This window comes from Phyllostomus discolor, chromosome 9 (assembly GCF_004126475.2).
Source record: "Phyllostomus discolor isolate MPI-MPIP mPhyDis1 chromosome 9, mPhyDis1.pri.v3, whole genome shotgun sequence".
Taxonomy (NCBI): Eukaryota; Metazoa; Chordata; class Mammalia; order Chiroptera; family Phyllostomidae; genus Phyllostomus; species Phyllostomus discolor.
Window position 1 is genome coordinate 20,041,292 of NC_040911.2, and position 24,261 is coordinate 20,065,552.

At 45.0% G+C, this 24,261-nt stretch overlaps 1 protein-coding gene across 3 annotated transcripts in view; it reads left to right on the plus strand.

The window, feature by feature from the left end:
* EPG5 (ectopic P-granules autophagy protein 5 homolog) overlaps nucleotides 1-24,261 on the plus strand; it is a 94,068-nt gene that overhangs the window by 66,989 nt on the left and 2,818 nt on the right. For 2 of the 3 annotated variants that reach the window (XM_028523996.2, XM_036009095.1), the window contains 14 exons: nucleotides 1,069-1,263; nucleotides 2,318-2,531; nucleotides 4,707-4,855; nucleotides 5,331-5,532; nucleotides 6,089-6,161; nucleotides 7,559-7,662; nucleotides 10,654-10,829; nucleotides 13,178-13,363; nucleotides 13,851-14,060; nucleotides 14,736-14,880; nucleotides 17,659-17,901; nucleotides 19,544-19,760; nucleotides 20,233-20,448; nucleotides 22,340-22,454. In XM_028523996.2, the coding sequence (XP_028379797.1) occupies nucleotides 1,069-1,263; nucleotides 2,318-2,531; nucleotides 4,707-4,855; nucleotides 5,331-5,532; nucleotides 6,089-6,161; nucleotides 7,559-7,662; nucleotides 10,654-10,829; nucleotides 13,178-13,363; nucleotides 13,851-14,060; nucleotides 14,736-14,880; nucleotides 17,659-17,901; nucleotides 19,544-19,760; nucleotides 20,233-20,448; nucleotides 22,340-22,454 (2,445 nt within the window). The remainder of the gene's footprint in view (nucleotides 1-1,068; nucleotides 1,264-2,317; nucleotides 2,532-4,706; nucleotides 4,856-5,330; nucleotides 5,533-6,088; nucleotides 6,162-7,558; nucleotides 7,663-10,653; nucleotides 10,830-13,177; nucleotides 13,364-13,850; nucleotides 14,061-14,735; nucleotides 14,881-17,658; nucleotides 17,902-19,543; nucleotides 19,761-20,232; nucleotides 20,449-22,339; nucleotides 22,455-24,261) is intronic. The other variant, XM_036009094.1, reaches the window with a different exon arrangement.

Consider the following 24,261-nt stretch of genomic DNA (forward strand, 5'->3'; position numbering starts at 1 on the left):
TAGCGTCTTGTCTTTTTATTGCTTTTCAAAGAACAACTCAGGCTCTTAACCTGGTGTCTGGAATTGGTTATGTTAATTTTTCTACTTCATTGTTTTCCTTCCATTTTATATACTCATTGCCTTATAAAAATTAACATTTTTATCAATTTAAATCTTTCAGTCTTATCCTTCATTGTTTTTGCCTGTGGCCAGGTTTATCAAAGCATTCTTGACCCTGAGATTATTTAAATATTCACATATATTCTAGTATTTTTATTTTTTAATTTTTTAGAACAATTTTACTTATTTATTTTAGATTAAAATAAATATCACAAAGACTTAAACTAAAGTTTGTATACGAGAACCTGAAGGAAGCTGGCAGTCCAGTGACTGAGGGGTGCCACGGCGCCTCTGTCTCTGCCTCACTTCCTGGGACTGCGGGGGCAGGGCTTTCTCTGCTCCGTGTGCTTTTTTGTAATTTAAGGGTCTTGGTTGATAAGTTTCCCCACAAGACAAGGATCAGAACCTTGCAGCTCTCTTTCACTGGTCCAAGGGCCACAGAGTGCAGGGAGGGCGAGCGAGAGGGAGAAAAACACCGATGTGAGGTTGGCTGTTACTTCCTGCCTGCCCCTGACTGGGAACCTGACCCTTAACGCAGGCTTGTGCCCTGACCAGGAGTCGAACTGGTGACCCCAGTCTGTGGGACAGCACTTAGCTCACTGAGCCACACCGGACAGGGCCACATGTTATTCTAGTACTTTCAAACATTAGAACCAAGTTAGAACAATGTGATGTTATTCTGATTATACAGTAATTGTAAAAAGTTAGCTTTTTAAAAGTAATAAAATCTATAACCCAGAGTTTTGTTTTCTTGACATACTGCAGGATCACTTTGGTCAGTAGATGGCAAATTTTTAATATTACCTACATTGGAAAGTTACCTGGGTTGATTTTAGATTTCTTCTGATTGTTTTATATTTTCACTTAGAAAAAATTTTATTTGCCTTATATACTACCCCTTAAAAGTTGGTTGCCTAAATAAAATTGGGGAGTGGAGAACTGAAGACATTTTTCTCTTACTCGTTCAAGGTGTTCATCAGTGGTACCAAATCAGAATGCAGGAAAGTGCTGGAGACCGTTCTGAAGAACAGAAGGCTCTGCTCTCTTCTGTCTCCTTTCTTCACGCCCAATGCCGCGCCTGCGGAGTTCATCCAGCTGTATGAGAAAGTGGTGAAGTTTCTCAGGGAGGACAACAGCGACATGATTTTCATGCTGCTGACCAAGGTGAGACACGATCCAGTCCTGATGTTACCTTTGGAGTGTACAGACCGTGCTGTTCCCTGCTCCGTGGACGTCGAGGCCCTCGGAGCCCTGTTTCCTGGGAGCCTGGAGGCTCCCCGGCCCTGTTCTCAACCGCATGGCCTTTACGCGGCCCTTCCCACAGCTTCCTCTCGTGGGGGTTTCAGTTGTGTTGTGTGGGACAGTCTTACTCCACTGTAAAAGGACCTACCTCCCAACCCTCTTTGAAAACTTGGTACAATTTTGAAGTATTCATAATAGTAATTTAATTTAGTACATCCTTCTTTTGAATTTATACTGAATTAATGCCTAAATTATGTTTGATAAATGAGTTGTAATACGTCCAGGTCTTTCATATTTAGAAAAAGCCAGATTTAAGCAAATTGCCTTTGTCTTCATTCCAAGTAGAATGTTAACGCAGACCAAGGCCGTGAATTTACTTAATGAGTTGGGGGATTTAGAGCCTTAGCTGTTTTGTCTTCAGTTGTATTTCCCTGGCATCTACAAGTCCTAAAACGTGGTAATTTTTCAGGGCCAGGACTGACCTTAGTCTGTAATTGGGGGAAAATATGTTCGATAGTTGGGGACTCTGGAAGGTGATCTCAGCACCCTGAGTTTTTGTTACCTGAGGTAGGTGAGCGACGCAGGTTCAGAAATGTGGCTGTTGGTCGGAGGCGGTGTCAGAAAGCGGCTGCTTGTTTGTGGCCCTTGACCAGTGAAGGGGAGCTGCAAGGGTCCGATCCTTGTCTTGTGGGGAAAGCTTACCAAGCAAGATCCTTAAACTACAAAAGAGCACTTGGAGCTGAGCAAACCCTGTCCCCGAAGTCCCAGAGAGTGAGGCAGAGACAGAGGCGTCGTGGCACCCCGAAGTCACTGGACTGCCCGGGTTCCTTCGGGTGCTCGTGCAAACTTTAGTTTGTGTCTTCATGACAGACTAAATGCATAGTCATCTTAGACCTTTAAACTGAGTTGTACAGACTTGGCTCTGCCTAATTTTCTGATGTCAATAAAAATTGCTTTTTGTTCTTTTCCTTTTTAGTTCGATCTTAAGCAGTGGTTAAACGCCACTAAACCTCCTTTGTCTGATCGCACCAGGCTCCTGGAGTCCATCCATTTGGCACTCACGGCCTGGGGTCTTGAACCAGATGAAGATATTTTGATGCCATTTAATCTTTTCTGTAAGCACTGGACTTACCTTCTTCTGTACCAGTTCCCTGACCAGTACAGTGACATTCTCAGGCTGCTGATGCAAAGTAAGTCACTGATTAAACTGTGGTGAATAATAGCACACCATTCTACAGATGTCAGCCAAAAATGTAAAAATAATACAGGTGTGCAGGACTTTAAGATAACTGATTTTTACCTGAAGTACTCGATGAACCCAAAGGGTTGCTGCCTGTAAAAATGGTCATTTATTGTCCAAAGGACCAGAAAGGGCCCTGCATGGGCGAGGCAGCACTCAGTCTGGTGTTGGAGCTCACGGTTGTGCACCCGTCTGTCTGCCTTGACCTTGTAGCTGTGTTGGATGGGGTGGGGCAGTAGAGGGCTTGGTTTGTCTGCTGACTACAAAGTTGGTAAGAGAAGGAATTTGCTCTTTTATGACTGTTGGTTTCTCTGTAGTTCAAAGATACTCCCCCCTGTTTTTTTGCAAATGAATTTTACCCCCACATAATGATAGACCGTCCTCACATGTGCCAAGGGAGAGAGCAGCATTACATTTTCCACATCCCCACCATCTCTGCCTCCTTCCAGCAACTGCCCATTGCAGTATTTGAGATTAGAGGAGAAATAAAGGATGCAGGCTTTTTTATTTTTGGAATGTTACTAGGTGATATTTGAAAAATGAGATCGTATTTACTTTTTCATGGAGACTTTATACTGTTTATAGACGTGATGGAAAACTAAATTTTGCTTTATGCTAAACCTTTGTGTTACTTAAGAGAAGTTATTTAATGAGTAAGTTAATGGTCTTATATGCTGGACTACCCGACAAACTCTGAAATGTGTGTCCCTGTTTTCAAAACACTTCGAGCTGTCATTGTTTCCTATAGAGGGGAGTTGCAGGGTGGGTGGAGAAAACCAACAGAGAAATGCATCTATACAGTTTTTGATGCATGTTTACATAGCTAATTTTTGTTCTAAATTTTCAAAATTTGATCAAGTATGTGTTGTTTTCCTCCTAGAACCTTTTTAAAAGATTGTAACTTGTTAATGTAGATAGTCATAGACTTGTATATAGCAGAAAATTTATAGTTTCCAGGGAAAGTAACTCCGTTAAAGGTTTAAGAATGACAGTACAGCTCTGACTGGTGTGGTTAGGTTGATTGGGTGTCATTCCACAAAGCAAAGGGTCACTGGTTTGATTCCCAGTCAAGGCATGTGCCTGGGTTGCCGGCCCGGCCCCTGGTGGGGGAGTGTGCGAGAGGCAGCTGATCGATGTTTCTCTCAAATGTTGATGTTTCTTTCCCTCTGTTTTTTTCTCCCCTCCCCTCTCTCTAAATAAATAAAATCTTAAAAAAGAAAATAACAATACCACCTCTGTCAGATTCCATGACCCCCAGCCTCCTGGTTTCCCCTCTCTCCCTGGCCACCATGGTAGTTCCCAGGGTTCCATTCTTCGCTCACCTGCTCTCTTCATTTGCCCTGGGTGAACCTGTTGTTTTTTCTGGCTTCCCTGCTCTCTTCTAGGTGTGCATGACTCCCACACTTGCAGCTTAATTCAAGGCCTGTGCCCCAAGATGCACAGGTCACCATTGGACACAAACCCTTTCCTGTCCCTAGACACCTCATACTCAGTGTAGTGCAGCGAGGATGGACCCTCCATCCTCACCCTCAGACCTGCTCCTGTGAGCCTCTGCTACTCTGCTTGACCCTCCTGCCCCCTCTGGGTGGAAAGGACACGAGGAGGTATTATTCCTGTCTTCTGGGATGCGAGCTTTCCAGTAGCAGAGCACTGGTCGGTAGTCTCTCCTCTAGGTTTCGCCCCTCGGAGCAGTGCAGTTTTAGGGGTGAGTAGGACACCTTCTGACGAGGGCCTAGACTCTGCTGCTGCTCCTGCACCCAGTCTTCCCTGTCCTGTCACCAGTCACCAGTGTTCGTTTCACATCAGCCAGCCAGGGAAACGACACCTCACCATTGCCCAGTCAGGGTCTGATGGTGGTGTTTCCCTCGGGACTCCAGCTCACATGGCTCCAGCAATGCTTACTTGCAGCAGGGTTGTCAGGGACAAGGAAAGTCGTGTTTAGGGGCAGAGTTCTTGTAATAGGTTCTCTTTACTTGGGTGTCTTCACCACAAATCTTTATGAATTTGTTTTGAAATCTTATTTACTGTTCATTTCTTTGTAAAATTCATATGCTCTTTGATTCAAGTTGAACAACTTAATTCGTGAAAGATGCTGACTTCTTGTCCCCTGTCCCTGCCCCATAAGGCTCTGCTGAGCAGCTGCTGAGCCCTGAGTGTTGGAAAGCCACTCTGCGAGCCCTGGGCTGCTGCACCTCCACCTGCCAGCAGGGGGCAGCTTCTGCTGAGAGCACCACGCTTCAGAGCTCCCGGGAAGTTCTCTTGTCAGACAAGCAGGTGTGTGGCTTTTGGCGTCTGGTGTTTTTGTGCCTTCCTTTTCTATTTCCTTTGCTTTAAGAGCTCTGTGCTTTCCTTTGTCGGTCACTTGCTCCACCTACCCCTCCTTTGTCTGGGTTGCCTTTCTCTCACACTGCAGTGTGATTCTTGCCCATCTGTCCTACCCTCTCCCCACCTTAACCCACCTGCTTAAATCCTTAACCTCACACCACTGGCTCTTTTGGCCAGGGTTTCATGTGGTGCCCCACCGAGCTCTCAGTTTTATATGTTTTACAGGATGTAGGTCCACGTGAAAGTTTATTTGAAAGAATGGTTCCTCTGCTTTAGAAAAAGTTGGAGATGTGATTTACTTTCCATGTGCTATAGAACTTTGCAGCTCTGTTACAGAATCAGAGCCTTCCGTCACAGTCTGCGGTGATGCCCTGCTGCACGTAGATATTCAGGGAGCACTTTTTAACAGGTCATTCTCTCGCAGGTAATGGAGACTATACAGTGGCTCTCCGACTTTTTTTACAAGCTTCGGTTATCCACGTTGGACTTTAAAAGTTTTGGCTTATTCTCCAAATGGAGTCCTTACATGGATGATGTGAAGGCACTCTTGGGCTATCTTATAAGAAGGCTGCTTGACTCAGAAATGGCTTGCTTAGCCCAAGACCCATCTGCCAGCAGCAAGACAGGTAATATGCCTTGAGTGCAACGTGGAGGTGGGTGTTTTGACCTTGATTAGGAGAGACTTGAACAGATGCATTAAGAGATTTAAATCTTTGCAGTAAGACTCTCTGAGTGTCAAGCAGAGGAAGCGGGAGATATGTAGCACAGGTGTGAGTCTGTATGTGTCATACCTGTGTTCACTTAGACAGTCGGTGCTTGTTTCAGCTTGCTTCCTGCCCTGCTCTTGTAGGGCACGGTGCCAAGAGATGATAGGTTTCAATCTCCAGCTCTTTCTTCCTATTATTTATGTCCCCAAGAAAAGGGTCCTCAAAATTTAAGAATTGATCTTTTAAAAAAAATGTTGTTACAAAATTATCCATGGCACCATGTAATAAAAATTCCATTCAAGAAATTCCATTGTAGCAAATGAAAATGTGCTTAGTTACATTAAATATTTTGTTTTTATATCAATGTAAGTTTATGGGTATACAAATAATAAGTAGATTCTTTTATATAGTGTTATCAAGGATATTACAAAAGATACACTTGTTTCTTGTCTCTAAAAATGTTTGTCTGTTTTAGTGCTGAGGTCCTTGCATTCAGTGATCATCCAGCTCTTCAAGCCGTGGGTCCTGGTCTTAGAGGACGGTGACAGGTATATCATCTTTCAGATACTCAAGTTCGTGTGCAACTTACAGACTTAAAGGTCTGATTGGTGTTTTGCTACAAGTGATGCATTCACAGATTTAATTTCTTTAACGTTAGGGATATGTTTAAATTGAGAAAATGCTTCTATATGAAAGGAACTTAAGACATTTTCTGTTTGTGGAGTTTCCAGTCTGGGTGATCAGAGCTATTATCTTTATGGTAATTTTGAAGCAGAGCTGGGTGATGGTTTCCAGTTTCCGTGGTGAAGAAGTTGAGTGAGTTTTGGTACTTAATTTCAGAAAAACAGATGCTGCTCTCTTTAATTAGGTTTGGATAGTATAACACTAAAAACATGATACTAACCGGATCTTGTTTAGTTCCTTAGTTATTTTTGGAACTAAGTTGGCTTTCAGATTAGTGGGTGGGAATTACCCTTTTAACAATGTGAGCTCTTCAATGAAATGAAAACATTGCTTTGTGAGCATTTAAGAGAGAGGTATAGAGCTGTCCACGTGACCCCGTCTGAGTTTTCCCCCTAGGAGCATGCAGACAAAAGCTAGGTGAACTTGACAGGAGTTTTGTGAAAATTACAACAGTGGTAGACTTTACAGTATTTGAGTTGTTTTCACAAATATTGATTAATCTGATTCTGAGACTCAGAAAAATTAAATGTCTTGCTCCTGTCCCACAGCCAGTGAGGGCCAGAACTGGGACCCGAGCCCTTGCATTGACCCATGAGCTTCTTGAAGAAAATAGGAAAGGTTCTGGACCTTTGCTTTTGCTAGAGGGCTATTCTTAAAACAATCTGCGGGATTTTGTAGTGTCTATTGAACTGCTAATCATAATGCAAGTTTCCTGTTTATTTCTAGGAAGAATTAATGGAATTTATTCTGATACTGAACTTTTTGGACCAGTTTCAGGAACAGATTTTCATATAAAAGTTTTTTGTTTAGTTATTTCTCATTCATTTTTTGGACATCTTTTTGTTACATGAAATTTTCTTTCTTTTTCCCCCTCCCCCTTCTTACTTTTGAAACCATCTGACAGTGTATTTCTAAGGCATGTAAAATGTAACCAAGATGCACAAGGTGTAAGTTCCGGGGTGTAACTTGGATGCAGAACAATGTTAATTTGATAGTTAATTTAGGTAATACACTTCTGAAACTTCGTTATGTTGGAATAAAGGTTAGAAAGGAAAGTATATAAAACTGTGTGGTTGATCATTGCAAGCTACAATTCACCTCCAAGAATTTAAATGTGTTTTAGGGCTGCATAGCATAGTGTTGTCCATGACTTAGTCAAGCCTTATACTCTGGAACCTAGAGTAATTTCATCATGGTATTTCATTTCTAAGTACATTTTTTTTTTAAATTTACTTATTTATGTGCTTTCATTTATTTAAAGCAGCCAACGGCATTACCCCTGGCTGGAGAGCGACTCTGTGGTGGCCGGGAGCACCGTGCAGCTGTTCGCCAGCTGCATCGAGTCCCTGCACGAGAGTTTCAGAGGTAGGGAGCTGCTGGGTTACATCTTGGTTGGTGCTCACTTTTCCCCTGAGACATTCAGTTAATTTTTTGTTTCCGCTTTTGTTCTTTATTTAATTTTGTTTCAGTTGGGAGGCGGCCCTCTTTGACCAAAGGAAACTCACTCACACAGTGTTCGGTGTCGAGTTCGTAGCCTCTCACCTTGTTGGTGATGAGGTAGCTCAGCGTTTCATCGGTTGTGGAAGATGCGCAGCCTTCTCTTTCACATACTGTCAGCGCCCCCTTGTTGAACCTCCTTCTGTCTCCTGTGACTTTGACTTCTTTTTCATTTTGTTTTGGGCAAATTCCTGAGGTTTCTTTTCCAGTTTACTTTGACTCTGTATCTAATCAACTTTGAGGAATATCCATTGCATTTCTTATTTCAGTTTCTAGAGGTTTTATGTATTCTTCAAATCTACTCTGTTTTTGGTGGCATCATCTTTCTTTCTTTCTTTTTATTATTTTGTTTAAAATTCCCATTTTTATTTCTTTAAAATGTTAAACAGGCTTATTTTCCTTTGTGATCTATATGCAACAGTTCCATTGTCTGATGTTCCCACTGGGAGATGGCTTATGCTGCTTTCGGGTTCCTTCCGACTGTTATTCCTAGAGGCTTGTTTTCTGTGTAGTTTGTAGTTCTGTGTTCTAAGCCGTACTTAGTGACTTTATCTGGGGAGAGTCTGTAAAGACTGGGATGAGTATGCGTGCCCCCAGAGAAAATCTGCATTTGTTGCCAGTTGTAAGTAACGGTCATTTCTTGGATTGGGGTTTCTCACACCACACGCTGACGTGAAATCAAAGTCCAAACTAAACTCAGTTCTCAGTTATGGTAAACCTGTTTTTCTCCCTGAGTCAGGGCTAAGGCAGAAAAGGCGCCTTTTCCCCCCAGCAGTCCTTTCAGTGAGATTATAATCCTCGGAAGAGCTTGTCCTGCGTCAGCGTGTGCTGTGAAAACCCAGCGTAAGCAAACAGTTTCAGGGCAGCTGTGGCCTCAGTGTCAGTTTACTGCTCGGTGTCCTAGTCTCTGCTTTTGGCTGCTCGTGTTTCTTCCTCTTGAGTGAACTAGCTCTGCATTTTCAAAGGTGTGATATCTTACTGAAATGGGTATTAAAATGCCTTATATTAGGAGGTTATGAGGATATTAGGTCCACCCAACTCAGATTCTTGCAATAGCTTCCTGTTCCATATCTCCAGTTCCTGTTCTGATTTATTAGGTTAATTTTCCTAAAACACTATCTATGTCCTAAACTTACTCAGAAACTTTTAAATGTAATGTTTTAATTCAGCATTCAACTGTGTCTGGCCCAGTGCATTTGAATACTATGTGATGGTTTTTTAATGGAAACACTCTACTTTGGCCAAACTGTTCTCCTCACTGTTCCCTAAAGGCCCTTGGACCTTCTTTCTGCCCGTCACTCATGAGGCCTCAGAATTTGTGTCTTGGGCCGGGGCTAGCTTAGTCTTGTCCTAGGAGATTACCTCCCAGATGTCTTCTGCCTGTGTATCCACCCTTACCTATACAAAACTGTCCTGTATCCATATTTGAATAAATACATCCTTCACCCATCTTAAAAGGTTATTAGAAATGTGTTAATATGTCATGCTGTAAAGTATGTAAAATAGGCTTTAATTCTTTAAGAGCAGTTTTAGGCGAAATAGAGCAGAAAGCACAGAGTTTATATACCCCCGCCCCTGCCCCACACAGCCTCCCCCACGGTTAACGTCCTGCACCAGAGCGGGACATCTGTGAGGGTCAGCGGACCGACACCGACACCCGTGATCAGTGCACGTACTCTGTGCCTGTGTGACGAATATTGGTTCAGTGAACAACACGGGATGTTCTAGTAGTACTCTTTTTTTACTTTATTCTTTATTATTTTATTTTATTTTTTATTTTTATGTTTTTAACATCAACGTGTGGTTGCCTCTCATGTGGCCCCCACTGGGGATCTGGCCTGCAACCTAGGCATGTGCCCTGACCGGGAATCGAACTGGCGACCCTACTTTTTTTATTTTAAAAAGACAGATTCTTATAGCTACTTTTTTCTAGCATAAACTTACAGTCACAAAGACTTTATGTTTAATTCCTTAGTAGAAGGGGCAAGCACTCTCACAGGCTCTTGTCTGTGTACATAAATTAAGAAAATGGCTTAAGAGTAGGAGGTACTGGGATAACATCAAGAACTGGTAGCTAAGTTCAGAGAGAGGGAACAGAACTGTGCAAAGCAGGGCAAAGAAGTATGAAATTGTAGCCTTTTATTTTTAGTGAGCTCATGGATCCAGTTCTCTCCTTCTGTTTATGAAAAAATGCTGAAAAGCACGGTGAATTTTTCTGAGCTGGGCTGGAACTAGAAGCTCCTTCTTGTTCTAAGAGGTTACCTGCTAGGTGTCTTCTACCTATGTATCCATCCTCATCTAAACAAAACTATCTTTCATCCATATTTAAACAAGTGCTACCTTCACCCCATCTTAAAAGGCTGTGAAAAATGCACGTCACTGTTTCTTGCTGTAGAGCAGAGCAAGGACTGGGCATCTGTGGCACGGGAATGTTAGGGATGGAGAGTCAGCTGGTACCATGTGCTGATGCTCGTTTTTTTCAAAAGTGGGTATTGAGAAACACCAGATTTCTGTTCTCGTTGTGAGGGTGACAGGCCGAAGGGATACCTAGAAGTGGCTAGGGCTGTGGAAGTATATTTGAATTAAAAAGCCATCTATTTAGAAGTTTTGAAAGAAAATTGATCACCCAACTATCTCCCACATGCCAGCTGCTTATTCCAGTCACCCTAGTAGCGATTAAAGCACCATTCTTCGTTACTAACCTGCCACTGGTGTTTTTCCCCCGGTGTGTGAAATTGGGTAATTACTGAGAACCTTAGGTTTTAGACTTTAGTTCAGATTTGTATGTTGTATCATCATCATCATTATTTGAAAAGATAAACCAAAAGGTCTTGAGCTGTATTTTCTGTTTGAATGTAGGCAAGCTGTTGCCAGGTGATGCAGAAGCTCTCCGGTTACACCTGATGCATTATTGTGAAGTGTGCACAGCGCCCAAAATGCCGGAGTTCATCCTGTACGCTCTCCACAGTGCCTACCAGAAACTGCCATGGAGGGACCTGCACCCCGACCAGATGCTCATGGAGGCCTTCTTCAAAGTGAGCCCCTCACTCCCCACCACCCTGAGATTTGGTCCCTGCACTGTGGGCTCCAGGCACAGGTACCATGTGTGCCAGAGTGGACCGTGCCTGCGTTCTGTGTGGCTCAGATGGTACTTATTTGTGTGAAGCATCATCTCATGGAAATCATGTTAAGGTGTGGGTAGATGATGGGAAAACATTTATAGGACCACTTTTAAACCCAGAGGAAGACTATGTCCATAACATGGCAGTTATCGCCTAGACTTTAGTAATACTGTCGTGTGCGTCCCTAGTTTAATGACTACGTCACACTTGTCTTGGTGTTTTCTGTGTGTGCTTGTTTTCTGGGACAGTACCATTAGAGCTATGTACTGGCACGTGTTCTGTTAGAGCAACGTGCAGATGGGAGCGAGCCGTTGGTTTCTGTGAGGAGTTACTAGGGTGTAGGAGACAGACACGTGACCCTGGTGGTGCGTCGTCGTGTGAAGACCTGAAGTGACCTGGCAGAGTGCCACCAAGTGCTACGGAGTAGAAGCAGCTGCGACCAAAAGCAGGCACAGTGGTGTTGCTTACATACCAACCAGGCAGTTCGGTCATTTTTCTGTTTTAAAAAGCCATTTGTAATCTTCGCTTTATACGATTATTTCAGTTTGTTTGCTCATAGTCACCAGTTCGTTTGTGTTTACTCTTAACTTAATGTCACATGTTACTGAAACAAGCCCCGTGCTTTCGTTACTGCAGGCCCAGTTACGTGTGAGGTGCTGGGCCTGAGCACTTTGAGGCTGCAGTGCGTGCAGTAAGATGTCCTGCAGTCCTCACATGCTTTCAGTGGCCGCTGCACCCAGGGCTGCTCTTGTCAGCCATCCCTCTGTCGCTCCATCGAAAGCTGAGGACAGTTGTCTTAAAGAAATAGCAAGTTCAGAAGGGTTTTATAGCTAGGTTGAGTGTGGGAGACAGGCACTAAGGAGGTGTTCATTACTGTTAACGTGGAAGGGACTGTTTGTTTAAAGAGCTGTAAGGTAGCGTGTAAGGAAGAGCGCTGCCTTAGCGGTACGGCAGATGAAACAGTAGAACAGTCTGCAAAGGCATGCCGTGGGCTCTGCTTCTCTGGGAGTTTTTGTTTGATAATAGATGACCCTGACCTGCCCAGAAACTGGGAACCTTTGTTCTGTGGGCCCTGTTGGCATAATGAGGTACATCTTTTGAGGGGGTTGATGGTGAGGATAGAGAGCAGGTTATAAAGGACAATTAAGGACCGTTTTCTAAAAGGAAAAAAGAGTAAGTGGCTGGCATGGTGTGATGATGGTGGTAATGGGAGGGCGTGAATGGCCACCAAATTCTGTTGATTGATTTTATAAATGGAGTAGAGCTGCTTCAAGTTTGTTTTGAAAGGAAAAATTTGTAGCTAGCTGTTTTATTTTAAACAGATTTGAAATAGGCTTATAACTTTGACATTGGTAATATACTTTATAATACATTTGCTACCCCCAATCCCTAATAATTTTAAATGGGATTTAATTTAAATATTATACTATCATTAAAAATTATAAAGACTAAGGATACGGAGACATTTTTGTAACATAACATTTCACTAAAAGACAGTTAAACATATATATACTAATATAGGCCGTTTCAAAGTATGGTTCCAGGACTAGCAGCACCAGTACCACCAGCAGACTTGTTAGAAATGCAGATTTCTGCCCTGGTTGGTGTGGCTCAGTGGATTGAGGGCTGGCCTACAAACCAAAGAATTGCTGGTTCAATTCCCAATCAGGGCATCTGCTTGGGTTGCAGGCCAGTTCCCCAGTAGGGGATATTGATATTTCTCCCCCTCTCTTTCTCCGTGTCTTCACCTCTCTAAAAATAAAAATAAACGCAAATTCTGCACCTACCCCCAGACGTAGGGAAATGAAAAATTCCAGGGGCAGGGGCCCCACAGTCTGTTTGTTAGCAAGTGCTCCAGAGGGTTCTGATGCACACTCTGCTAGGAAACTGTTGACTGGTGAGTGGATCCCAGCCTTTGTTTCATCCCAGCACTTCCGAGGGCTGCGACAGGCCCCCTCAGCACCAGTGACTCTGGCGGGGATTTGCCACCTGGTCAGACCTAGGGAAGCCCATTCCTCTCCTGCTGAGAATTAGTAGAATAAGCAATGAATTCCAGACAGCTGCAGAATGTACACACACTGAGCGTGGAAGGAAAGATTATTACTCTGAATCTCTAGGGGGTAGGATTATGGGCGACTTGCATAATCTGGGGGAAAATGTGATTTTTAAAAATATAATTTAGTAAACATCAGTTTGTATACATTTCCAAGATACTGAAATAGCCTGAAGCCAAACATTGGTTTTAATTTGTTTTCTTTTAGGTGGAACGGGGAAGCCCTAAGAGCTGCTTCTTATTTTTGGGGTCTGTCCTCTGTGAAGTCAACTGGGTCAGTGTGCTCGCTGATGCCTGGAGCCCCAGCCCCCTCCCAGAGACCCGGAGCATGGTTGTCTGCCTCCTTTTTATGATGGTCTTACTGGCAAAGGAAGATCAGCTGGTCGACCAGCCAGTAAGTTTGGAGGGTCTGTGATAGCGCTTGGCAAGGCCTCCTGGTTCCGGGCTCTCTGCGCAGCTGTCACTTGTCGCTGTCTCCCTGCTGCCTCTCTCTGTCCGTGTGACTGTGCTCAGCCTGTGGGATGTGCCTCTATCTAGATGCCTGGTTTCCGTGGCCGTTCATAATCTAACTCTAGATTATGGAGGGAACCACAATGAGTTAGAATGTAAAAATTAATTTTACTTTACATGTCATTAACTGCTAGTTCTAAAACCAGACCAGAGTTCCTTTGGAAACTGGGTTCTGAGCACTCACAAATCTCACTACGTTTTTGCAAAAACTTGGACTGTTACTTTCACTAGTACTCCTAACTTGAGTAGGTACTTATAGGACGTCTTAACTGTTCTATGCTGATTATCAAGTAGGCCATCTTAGTGGTCACTTGAGAGACTAACTGGCAAAATGGGAGCTCTTGAACTGAAGAACTGTGTTTTATTTTCAGGATTCGCCCCTGCTTAGTCTCCTTGGGCAGACAGGCTCGCTGTCGTGGCATCTTGTGGATATTGTGTCGTATCGGAGCGTGCTGGCTTATTTCAGCAGCCATTACCAGCCGTCCATCCTCCTGGCAAAGGAAGCTTCTGCTGAACTAGTCGTGAAGCTCCTGAAAGTGACTGCAGGCCTTTCCGTTCCTGCTGACGGCCAGAAGCATCCTGTAAGTCGAGGGGCTGCTTTAACAGGCCGAGAGCGTCCTTCAGCGCTGGTAATAGCGTGGGTGGTACTGAGGACGGACAGCCTTCAGGTCGGAGGAAGCTCCTCAGAGCCTTTGGAGGGCATCTGTTGTGTGTGCTCGTATTTTGGCCTCTCAGATATTTTCATTTTATTTCTCTCTTTGGATAAGCAGGGTCACATGCTAGCAAGAGGCCAAAAGGATTATGCTTTAGAGATCTGAATGTCGTTGGCAGCTGAATGGCAGGGAAGCGATGAGTTTGAGTTTGGAAGCACTCAGGTCCCCAGCTCGCTGCATTCTGACCTTGGTGTCTCATCTGAATTGGTGTCTCATCTTGAAGTGCTGTTGTGAGGCTGAAATTAGATCATGAACATAAACATTTTTAGAGAAGTTCCCGATCAGTGATTAGTGTGTAGGTGATGTTTCAATATAATAAAAAAGGAAGAGTGTTCCACCAGAATTTGGGGGAATATAGGTTCTGGTCCAAGTGTCACCACAGATTTGCATGCCCCTCAGACACACCTGTAATTGGCTTCTGGCTCTGTCCTCTGCACTCCCTGCCAAAGCAGTGAGTGCGGCGCCGCGCTCCCAGGAGGACTTGGTTAACAGTGTTTGCTCGGATCCTTTTGAATGATTCTTTTTTGTTGTTGTTGTTGTTAGGATGCAGTTCCAAAATGCCAAGCCTTCATTCATCAGATGGTTCAGTTCCTCAGCTCCCTGGAACAAAATGGAAAAATCACATTAGCCGTTCTAGAGCAGCAGATGTCCAAGCTCTTAGATGACATCATTGTCTTCAACCCACCTGGTAAGTGACCCCTGGGAGGTCGTATCTTTATTCAGTAAATGAATTCCTGTTGTCTCTAAGGCATTGTGACGTCAGGAAGATGGTGAAGATAGAGTCATTTTTATTTCCAGACAAGCAGTGGTCAGAGATGGCTGGACCCTAGGGACGCTGACACCTCAGCCCAGGTGGGGGGTGGGGCATGCATATTAAGAACTGGAGGGGACTTGAACAACAATAAAAAAAATAAAGATTAAAAAAAATAAAAAATAGAGAGTAAACTTGGAATAACTTAGAAAACCTTTCAGCTTTGGATAAAAAGTTCCTCTTTCACCCCTTCCCTAATAAAACGTTTAATGTCTGAGGCGGTGGTGGGGGGGGAACTGGAGGGGGCTGACTTTGTCAGGTGCCGGTGTGAGGCTGCCTGAACTGAGGGCTGGGGTGGGGGCTGGGCTGAACGGTTGGGAGATCCCAGGAGACTGTCAAGGGAGCAGCCTTCCGGCTGTTGTGGCCTTCCAAGAGGGCACTTCACGACCACCTCTGGGCTTCCAAGGACACTGTGAGGACCTGTGCTGCCAGCAGTTCGGTGGACCGGACGTCCTGAGCGCCTCTTCTGCTGAAAAGGACTAAAGAATGTGGGTGCATGTAAACAAAGCCCACCTGTATAAAACTACAATAATTGTGCCTTTAGGGGTTTGAAAAGCAAAAGCTAAATTAGGTTGTATGACCACCAGTATATATATATGTTAGGAAGGAGGTTGTGTTCAAGTAAGGTTTTAGTATTGTTTGAGAGCATCAAGAAATTGAGGAAACCGGCACCTTAATTAAAATGTGAATGTTAGAAAGTCTAAGAAATTCACCAAAAGAGGAGAAATAAAATGTATAATTTCTAAGCTGGTAGGGGGAGATAAAAAGGAATGGCTGAAACACGTTCAATCCAAAGATGGCAAAAAAAGAATCATGGAGAAGGTGAGAGAAATAACCAAAATAAGATGATGAAATTCAAATACGTCAGTAATTGTAAATGGGCTGATGTTCAGGTTAGAAGGGACTGTCAGACTGGATTAATAAGCAGCACTCTCCTGCTCTAAGCTGGTTGTAAGAGGTACATGAAAAGCTTTCCGTAAGGCAGCCTCATCAGGCAGATACCAGAATAGAAAGCCGGTGTCGCTCTCCTCATGTTAGACAGGTGGGACTGGAAGGCAGGAAGCATTACGGAGCCAGATGATCTCGTGTGTTTTCCTGAAGTTGCATGACAAAAATAAGAAAGAAGCAGCATTAGTAGAGATAAAGAGAGTCACTGGAAATTGATAAAAGGTTCAGTTCAAAAATTGATAATAGGTTCTCACAAGGAGATATAATTCTCAACGTATTTGTATCTAATAACAGTAGCAAGTGCATAAAGTGACAATTGGCAGAACTGGTAAGAGAAATGTCAGATTCACTCACAGTGAGAGATTTTGACATGTCGCACAGTGATCGATAGATCAAGTGGACAGAATCAGGAAGACTACAGGAAGTCTGAGTAGCACAGCTGGATGTGACGGGCATGCAGAGAATGATGCCCCTGTTTCGTACACATAGCGTAGGTATGGAAAGAGATAATGCATTGAAAGTTTCACACCATCGTGGCAAGTCACAACATTCAGGGAATGTTAAAAGAAAAATTGGAGTACTGATTTTTCTGGAGAAACTTCGAATTGATCATACGCTTGGGCCCTGAAGTTTGAGTTAACAGCTGACCAGGCAAAGGGGAGAAGGCTGTTCTAAAAAGATGTTAATCAGAAGGCTGATGGGATCAGATCTGATTTTTAAGAAGCATTTGTTGGCCCTGTTGATGATTAATAGGAAGGGGAGAGGCTGAGATTTATTAGGAGGCTTATTGCAGTCATTTTTTATTCTTATGAGTCATAATTAAAAGGTCAATTAAAATTGCTATTCAGCTGACATTCAGAGATAAACCTTTAAAGTCCTTGCCTGATAATAAGTAGGTCTTATAGTGACAATTACATTAGGGTTTATTTAATGTTGTGTAAGTGTGTGAATTTCCTCTGATGGTGGGATGAGTAATACTTCCCTACTCCCACTGACACGAGTACTGAAGCTGTGGTGTGAGAAAGCCAGGACTCTATTCCGTTAAAAAAAATGTGTGCCCAACTCGAGGAGAGCTAGAAACAGCTGGGAGAATCATACTTGTTGAATAGTTTCTCCACACACTCTCAGTGAAAGACCCATTTGTATTACCATTCTGTCTTTTTCTTATTTAAAAAAGGCAAAAAAAAAATCCTGCTGTTATGAGCCTTTAAAAAAGATTTTTCCACCTTTCATATTTTGTTTTAAACAGTAAGTCTTCTGGGTAAACCACTCTAGAAACGACAGTTCTGGCAGTGGTGGAAGTATTGTTTCTAATTAGTATATCAAATGACTGCTGAGATCTATGTATTTGGTTTTCCAAATGAGCGAAGTTTGGGAAACGGTGACTAAGTGAGCATATTCCGATGAGTAAGCTACTCTTTCCCACCACCTTGTGTCTGTTTATTAGACACATTGCTTGGCCCTGCCGCTGTGCCCGAGGATCTTGCGGTAGTAGTTCCCTCTTTGCTCTTACCGAGTACTCACGTGCCACATCCCATCCTTGAACGCAAAACACCGCCCAGTCTTCTTTCTGGTCTCTGAGACCGGCCGCAGAATTGTGAAACCTGCCTGGACAGCAGCTGAGATTAAAGCACTTTGTTCCCTCAGTCACATGCGTATCGCCCTCCCAGCGGCCTCTCACGAGCGTGTGTCTGTGTGCCCCTTCAGACGTGGACAGCCAGACCCGCCACATGGCCCTCAGCAGCCTCTTCGTGGAAGTCCTGATGATGATGAACAACGCCACCATCCCGACGGCGGAGTTCCTCCGGGGCAGCGTCCGGGCCTGGATCGAGCGAAATGTGCACGGGCTGGTGGTGCTGCCCCTTCTCACCGCGGCCTGCCAGAGCCTGGCTTCCGTCCGCCACATGGCCGAGACGACAGAAGCCTGCATCACCTCCTACTTCAAAGAAGGTAAGGGGACCGTCATCTCATGCTCTGTAAATGCTGCTGTTTCAGAATGTATGTTGTCTTTTTCATGAGGATCTGCAGTCAGCATGAGAACCCGTGGCCCCTGTCTGTTGGTACGGTATGTTTTGAACCTCTCACTCATTTTATTGGTTTTGGAGCATCAGACCAACACTCTTCCATGACAGACAAACCCTGTGTGTCCCAGGCCCGGTCATAGTCCTCGGAGAACGTGCTGTAAACCACAGTGTATCTAATAATGGCCCTCTAGAGTAATTTTCCCTCTGTTTTGTCACTTGTTAAAATGAGTTTTTGTAGGACTTCTTTTAAACCATTATGAAGAGGTCATCTCCCCTCCCCCACCACCTTCCTTTTATCTTCCTTACTCTCCATCTCTAAATTCTCATGTTCTGAAAACAGCCTGACCTGGTTAAGAGGAAGTTCTCAGGAGAGCACTTCTCAGCGCCTGGTGCACACCACGGTGCACGCAGTAGGTGAGACAGAAGGGTACTGGAGTGAGAATGCCAGGAAGCGCCTGTATTCTGCCTTTTTTTTTTTTAAGACTAGTTTTTAGAGAGAGGGGAATGGAGGGAGAGAGAGAAACATCAGTGTGTGAGAGAAACATTGGTTGCTTCTCACACACCCCCTGCTGGGGACCTGGCCCAGAACCCAGGCTTGTGTCCTGACTGGGAATTGAACTGGCAACCTTTTGGTTCATAGGCAGCACTCAATCCACTGAACCATATCAGCCAGGGCCTGCCCTTTTTTTTTTTTTTTTTTTTTTTTGGTAGAGAGTAAAGTTTTTATTTACTCTCCAAGAAAGGAGAGGGGCATGGTGTGGAGAGATAGACCAGCCAGGGCCTGCCCATTTTTTGACAAACCATGAATCTCCATGGGAGGTGCTATGCACGTAACCATGTCACCACATTATACACCTCAAGAATTGAGAGCCATTAGAATAACACCCCTGGTCCAAGTTGCTAGTGTTACTAAAATCAAAATTGTCTCTCTTTTTTAAATCGGTGAAACATTTTCAAGGATTTCTGTTGAGATATCAGTCAAACCAAGCCTGAATAAAAATAGAGTAACGATTTCCCTTGGAAAAGTGATAGTAATCATAATATAAACAGTGTTAAAATTAGCACTTTCTGGGACAGGCAGTGTCTGCATGTGAGTTTAGTAATCATACTATGATGAGAAAGGTGATTTGTAAAAATGCAACACTGAATTCTGATTATCTTTTTTTTTTAAGATTCTATTTTTTTTAATTTTTAGATAGAGGGGAAGGGAAGGGGAGAGAGAGAAACATCAATGTGTGGTTGCATCTCACGTGCCCCCTGCTGGGGATCTGGCCTGCAACCCAGGCATGTGCCCTGACTGGGAATTGAACCAGTGACCCTTTGGTTGGCAGGCCGATGCTCAGTCCACTGAGCTACACCAGCCAGGTGAATTCTGATTTCTTGACCCTCTCTATGACTAACCAGGGCACGGGCATTTAGCATGAGGGCTTTCCAGCTAAGCTGCCAGGCATGTTTCACTTCTGCGGCCTCTAAGGCCCCTGTGGAGCTTAAAGTGAGAGATTCATTACAGCAGTTCCATAATTTGAATCTGGCTTTTATCTTGCTGTCTCCTCTTGTTCTTTCCTTAGGCTCCAGCAACCAGATTTTAGGATGGGGCCCCATTCTGGTGTCCCTCCAAGTTCCCGAGCTCACCATAGAAGAGTTCCTGCAGGAGTGCCTGTCCCTCGGCAGTTACTTGACTCTCTACGTCTACTTGCTGCAGTGCTTAAACAGCGAGCAGACGCTGCGGAACGAGATGAAAGTGCTGCTCCTCTTCAGCAAGTGGCTGGAACAGGTGTACCCGAGGTGGGTCGGCCCGCCGGCTGCTGTGTCGGGCTCACTGGGTTTGGACCACTTGGAAAGTGGGGTGAAGCAGGTATTCATTTGGGTGCACAGAACCAAGTGAAACAAACAAGTGAGGCTGTGAGAGGTACAGGGACACTTTTCCAAGAAAGATTTTTACTTGCACATGCTAATTTTCTGAGCAGGGTTTTTATTTCCTACAATGGGCATTTTGAAGCACCAACCTTTAGCTCCCTTATCAGTTCAGTTAGCGATAAGGTTTCTGCCTCACGGGGTTGTTAAGAGAGCTTACTCCCAGAGTCCAGCTTGTCGTAAGTGTTCAATAAGTGGTAGGTGTTGACACCTCCTTACTTTATTAACGTCGTTACCCATTAACCTAAGCTTTAAAAGTACTAAATGATCCTTACACTTAAAACTCAAACGTGAGTAGAAAAAATCCACTCCTGATTTTACTTTCCTCCTGCACCCCCTCCAGGTCTGTGCAGGAAGAGGCGAAGCTGTTCTTGTGGTGGCACCAGGTCCTCCAGCTGTCCCTGGTTCAGACCGAGCAGAATGATTCGGTCTTGACAGAATCTGTCATTCGAGTTCTGCTCATGCTCCAGAGCAGGCAGAGCCTGCTGGCCGAGGAGAGGCTCAGCTCCGGGATTCTGGGGGCGATCGGGTTTGGCCGAAAATCGCCCCTGTCTAACAGGTAAGGAAGCTCCTGCTGCTCCTCTCCGGAGTGGGCCTCGGCGTCTGCACCTGCCTCGGGGCTGTGATACGGTCGTAGGTGTTTGACACAGGGCTAGGTTTCCCTCAGAGACTAAGGTGAAGAAGAACAAAGTCTTAATTATGTCTTACTTTTTAAATCCTATTTATGTTTTTCTCATTATGAAACAATTTTGTTTTTATTTTCAAAGGACCTTTTTAAGAGATTTTATTTATTTTTAGAGAGGGGGAGGAAGGGAGAAACACATCAGTGTGTGGTTGCCTCTCACACACCCCCTACTGGGGACGTGGCCTATAACCCAGGCATGTGCCCTGACTGGGAATCGAATTGGTGACCCTTTGGGTTGGCAGGCTGGCACTCAGTCCACTGAGCCACATCAGCCAGCGCTCAAAGAATGTTTTTTTACTAGTAAAAAACTAGTTTTTTTTTAATTTTGTAACCTGATCGAACTAATGATTTCTTTTTGCCTTGGAGCCAGTGACGGTGGGTGGGATTAGGTTAAAATACCCCTCCCTGTGAGCTGCTTCACTGCCTGCGTGTTATCAGAGTAATCCAGGCTCCAGGAGGCATGCGGTCTACTGGAACTGTCAAATCAAGATGAGTTCAGGTTAGCTGATAAGAAGGGAAAGCAGTGAGAAACAAATCTCAGTTTTTGTTGCTAAACATTCTAAGGTATGAAAGAATTTGCCATTAGCCTCTCATTTTATCTCCTGATATTTGTTTGCATTCTGGAACCCGTTAAAGCCCTTGCCAGTGTTGGAAAGGGTTCGCATACTGTTCGGGTGTCGGCATTCTTGTGGAAAGGCTCCTGCTGCTGTTGCAGCTTTGACTTTATTCAAGCATCCTGTTTCCTTGTTTATGGTAGAACTTATCAGGACTGTGCGATTATCGTGTAACATGAAGTTTATCATGGTAACCATTTTGAAACATAGTTAAGTGGCATTTAGTATGTGCACCATGTTGTTGCAACCGTCTCCACTGATGGAGTTCCGGACTGGTTTCCTCACCCCAGATGGGCGTCCCGTGCCCACTGAGCCACCGCCCCCTGTTCTGCTCCCCCAGGTCTCTGGCAGCCACTGACTGACTGCTGAATACGCATGTCTTACTCTGAACATCTCGTATAAATGGAATCATGTACATTAATACAGGGTGGGCAAAAGTAGGTTGATAGTTGTGAGGATGCAAAACACAGTTTATTTTGTTACTCATTCATTGTATTATTTTTCATATGAACAACTGTAAACCTACTCTTGCCACACCCTGGACGTGGCCTCTTGTGTCTGGCTTCTGTCACTTAGCGTACAGTCTCCAGACTCATCCACGTGGTGGCGTCAGCGCCTCGTTCCTCTTTGTGACGGAAGAACACTCCGTTGTGTGGATCACCCTGCATCTGGTCCATCCGTTCAGCAGTAGATGGGCATTTGGTTTTTTCCTGTCTTGTGGCTGTCATGAATAGCGCTGTTGTGAAATTTATTCACAAGTTTTTGTTAAAACACTTGTTTTTAGTTCCTTTCGATATATTATGTACCCAGGAGTGGAATTCCTGGGCCCTGCCATTGCTCTGTGTTTAACTCGTTGAGGAACTGCCAGACTTGCCCACAGCGCCTGCTCCGTTTTCTGAGAGTTCCAGTTACCCTACATCTTGCCAACTCTTTCCTTCCTGGGTCTGAGTTATGCTTACATTGCTTGGGTGGTAATAGTGGAAGGGAAGATTAAGGGTCCTTCTTGATCATATTTAGGTTTCCTGAAGAGGCTAAAAACAATAGTAGGTATGGAAATGTGTTAGTCTTGTTTTTCAATAGAAAACATGGCATTTATTTTAAACGCTTACTGTAATACTCATTTACTTCTTCTGACCTCTCCCTGACACTAGGTTCCGAGTGGTTGCCCGAGGCATGGCCGCCTTCCTTTCGGTCCAGGTGCCTGCTGAGGGTCAGCTTCGCCTGAAGCCGGGCTCGGAATTGTGCCTCACCCTAAAAGCTCAGCAGGTCAGTAGCCACAGCTTTGCAGCGACGGGGTAGATGTTTTCCATCGGGCCGAGGAGGCGGGAGGCGGGGAGGGGGCAGCTGCAGTCTTTGCACGTAGTGCATGGTGCGAGGAAACGGGGGCCGTGAGTGCCTGCCCCAGGTTTCACACCACGTTTGTGCAGTGCCCTGCGCTGTTGCTGCCACTGCGGAAGAAGCGAGGCCATAGGCAGGCCAGTCTGGCGTAGAATTTGGTTTGACGGGTGTGACTGTGTGCTGACTGCCACGTGCGGGAGGTGGGGACTGGCACAGCGGAGGTGGCCCCAGTTGAGAATGATGGGGGTTAGTTGACTCTTTACTTGGAACCAAGGAAATGGTGTCTGTTTTGTGAATCTGGAGGTTGACCACTGTTGGCTGATGCTGGAGTAACCTAACATGGACAGAATGGTACCTGTGAGGAGTTATAGGTTGTTCTAAAAATGGGGGGCGGGCACATGGCCATGGTCCCATTCCTGTAACTGTCGTCACCTGTCATCAGGCTGGCCCAGTGCGAATGATGGCCACGTTATTGAGTGCTTACTACATGCCAGACACTGTTCCAGGTTTTAACTCACTCGCTGCTGATGAGTTCAAGTTTTAATTTATTTAATCCTCACAACAAACCCTGTAGTACAGGCACTTTTATTATCCTAGTGTTTGTGGACGGGGAACTGGAGACAGAAAGAGGCTAATGAGTGCCACGGCCGGGGTTTGGGGCTCACGCATCCAGGCGGGCTCCACGCGCACACTCTCACCACGCTGCGGTGCTGGCCCTGCTGATGGTAGCCACTTGGACCCCTTCGCTCTTCTCTTCTGCAGCTTTTCACGTCTTGGGCAGCCACGTTCAGGCGGTGTCTTGGTTATTAGGAGCAAAGATCAAGCAGCACAGTCAGCAGGTCCTTCACCGCCGTCTCGGTTTACACAATGCAGAGACGTGCCGTGTGCTCACTAGACACCGCCGTCTGAGCCCCTGGGCCGCACACGCGCCGTCACGGGTCGGCGGGTGGGTCTCCTGGCTGTGAGGTCAGGGCGGTGCCTTGCGGGCGTACTTGAGAAGTCGCTCCTCTGTTGTGGCCGCCAGTCCCTGGACCCTGGGCCGCGCCTTTTGCTTCCCTGCGGCCGCCAGGTGTCACAGGCCTTGCCTTCCTGCCTGCATTCCTGTGGACCTGAAGTAGCCGTGCATACTTCTCATCAGACTTTCAGACTTGAGAAGTTGTCCTTTTTTATAAAATGATTACTCTTAGGCAAACTCTCACAGAAGACTACTTTGGGGGCTGAGCTTAAAAAAAATTGGGGGAGAAATAGAGGTGTGTGGACTGTGGTCTGTGGGGGGTGTGCTTGTCCCCATCCTTTCCTGTTCTTGGATTGGCTGTTCCCACAGCAGGTCGTCTGGTACCAGAATTCCTTCGGTGGTTTATCTTCAACCCCCTGGTAATTTCTTCCTAAGCTGCCAGTTCATTTACTGTCCTCAAAAATATGTCCCTTCTTGCCCTGACCATTGTGGCTCAGTTGGTTGAGGGTTGTTCTGTGAGTAAAGGGTCGCCAGTTCAATTCCTGGTCGGGGCACGTGCCTGGGTTATGGGTTTAGTCCCCTGTTGGGGCACGTGAGAGAGGCAACCGATTGGTGTTTCCGTACCTCTCTTTCTCCCTCCCTTAACTTTCTCTCTAAAAATAAATAAATAAAGCCTTAAAAAATGCTCTCCCTTTCTGTTCACTGAGAGAAGCAGATTTCGTCTTTAGTCTGTACTCTCCAGCGCAGTGGTCTCCACGAGTGGGGGTGGGGAGGGGCTTC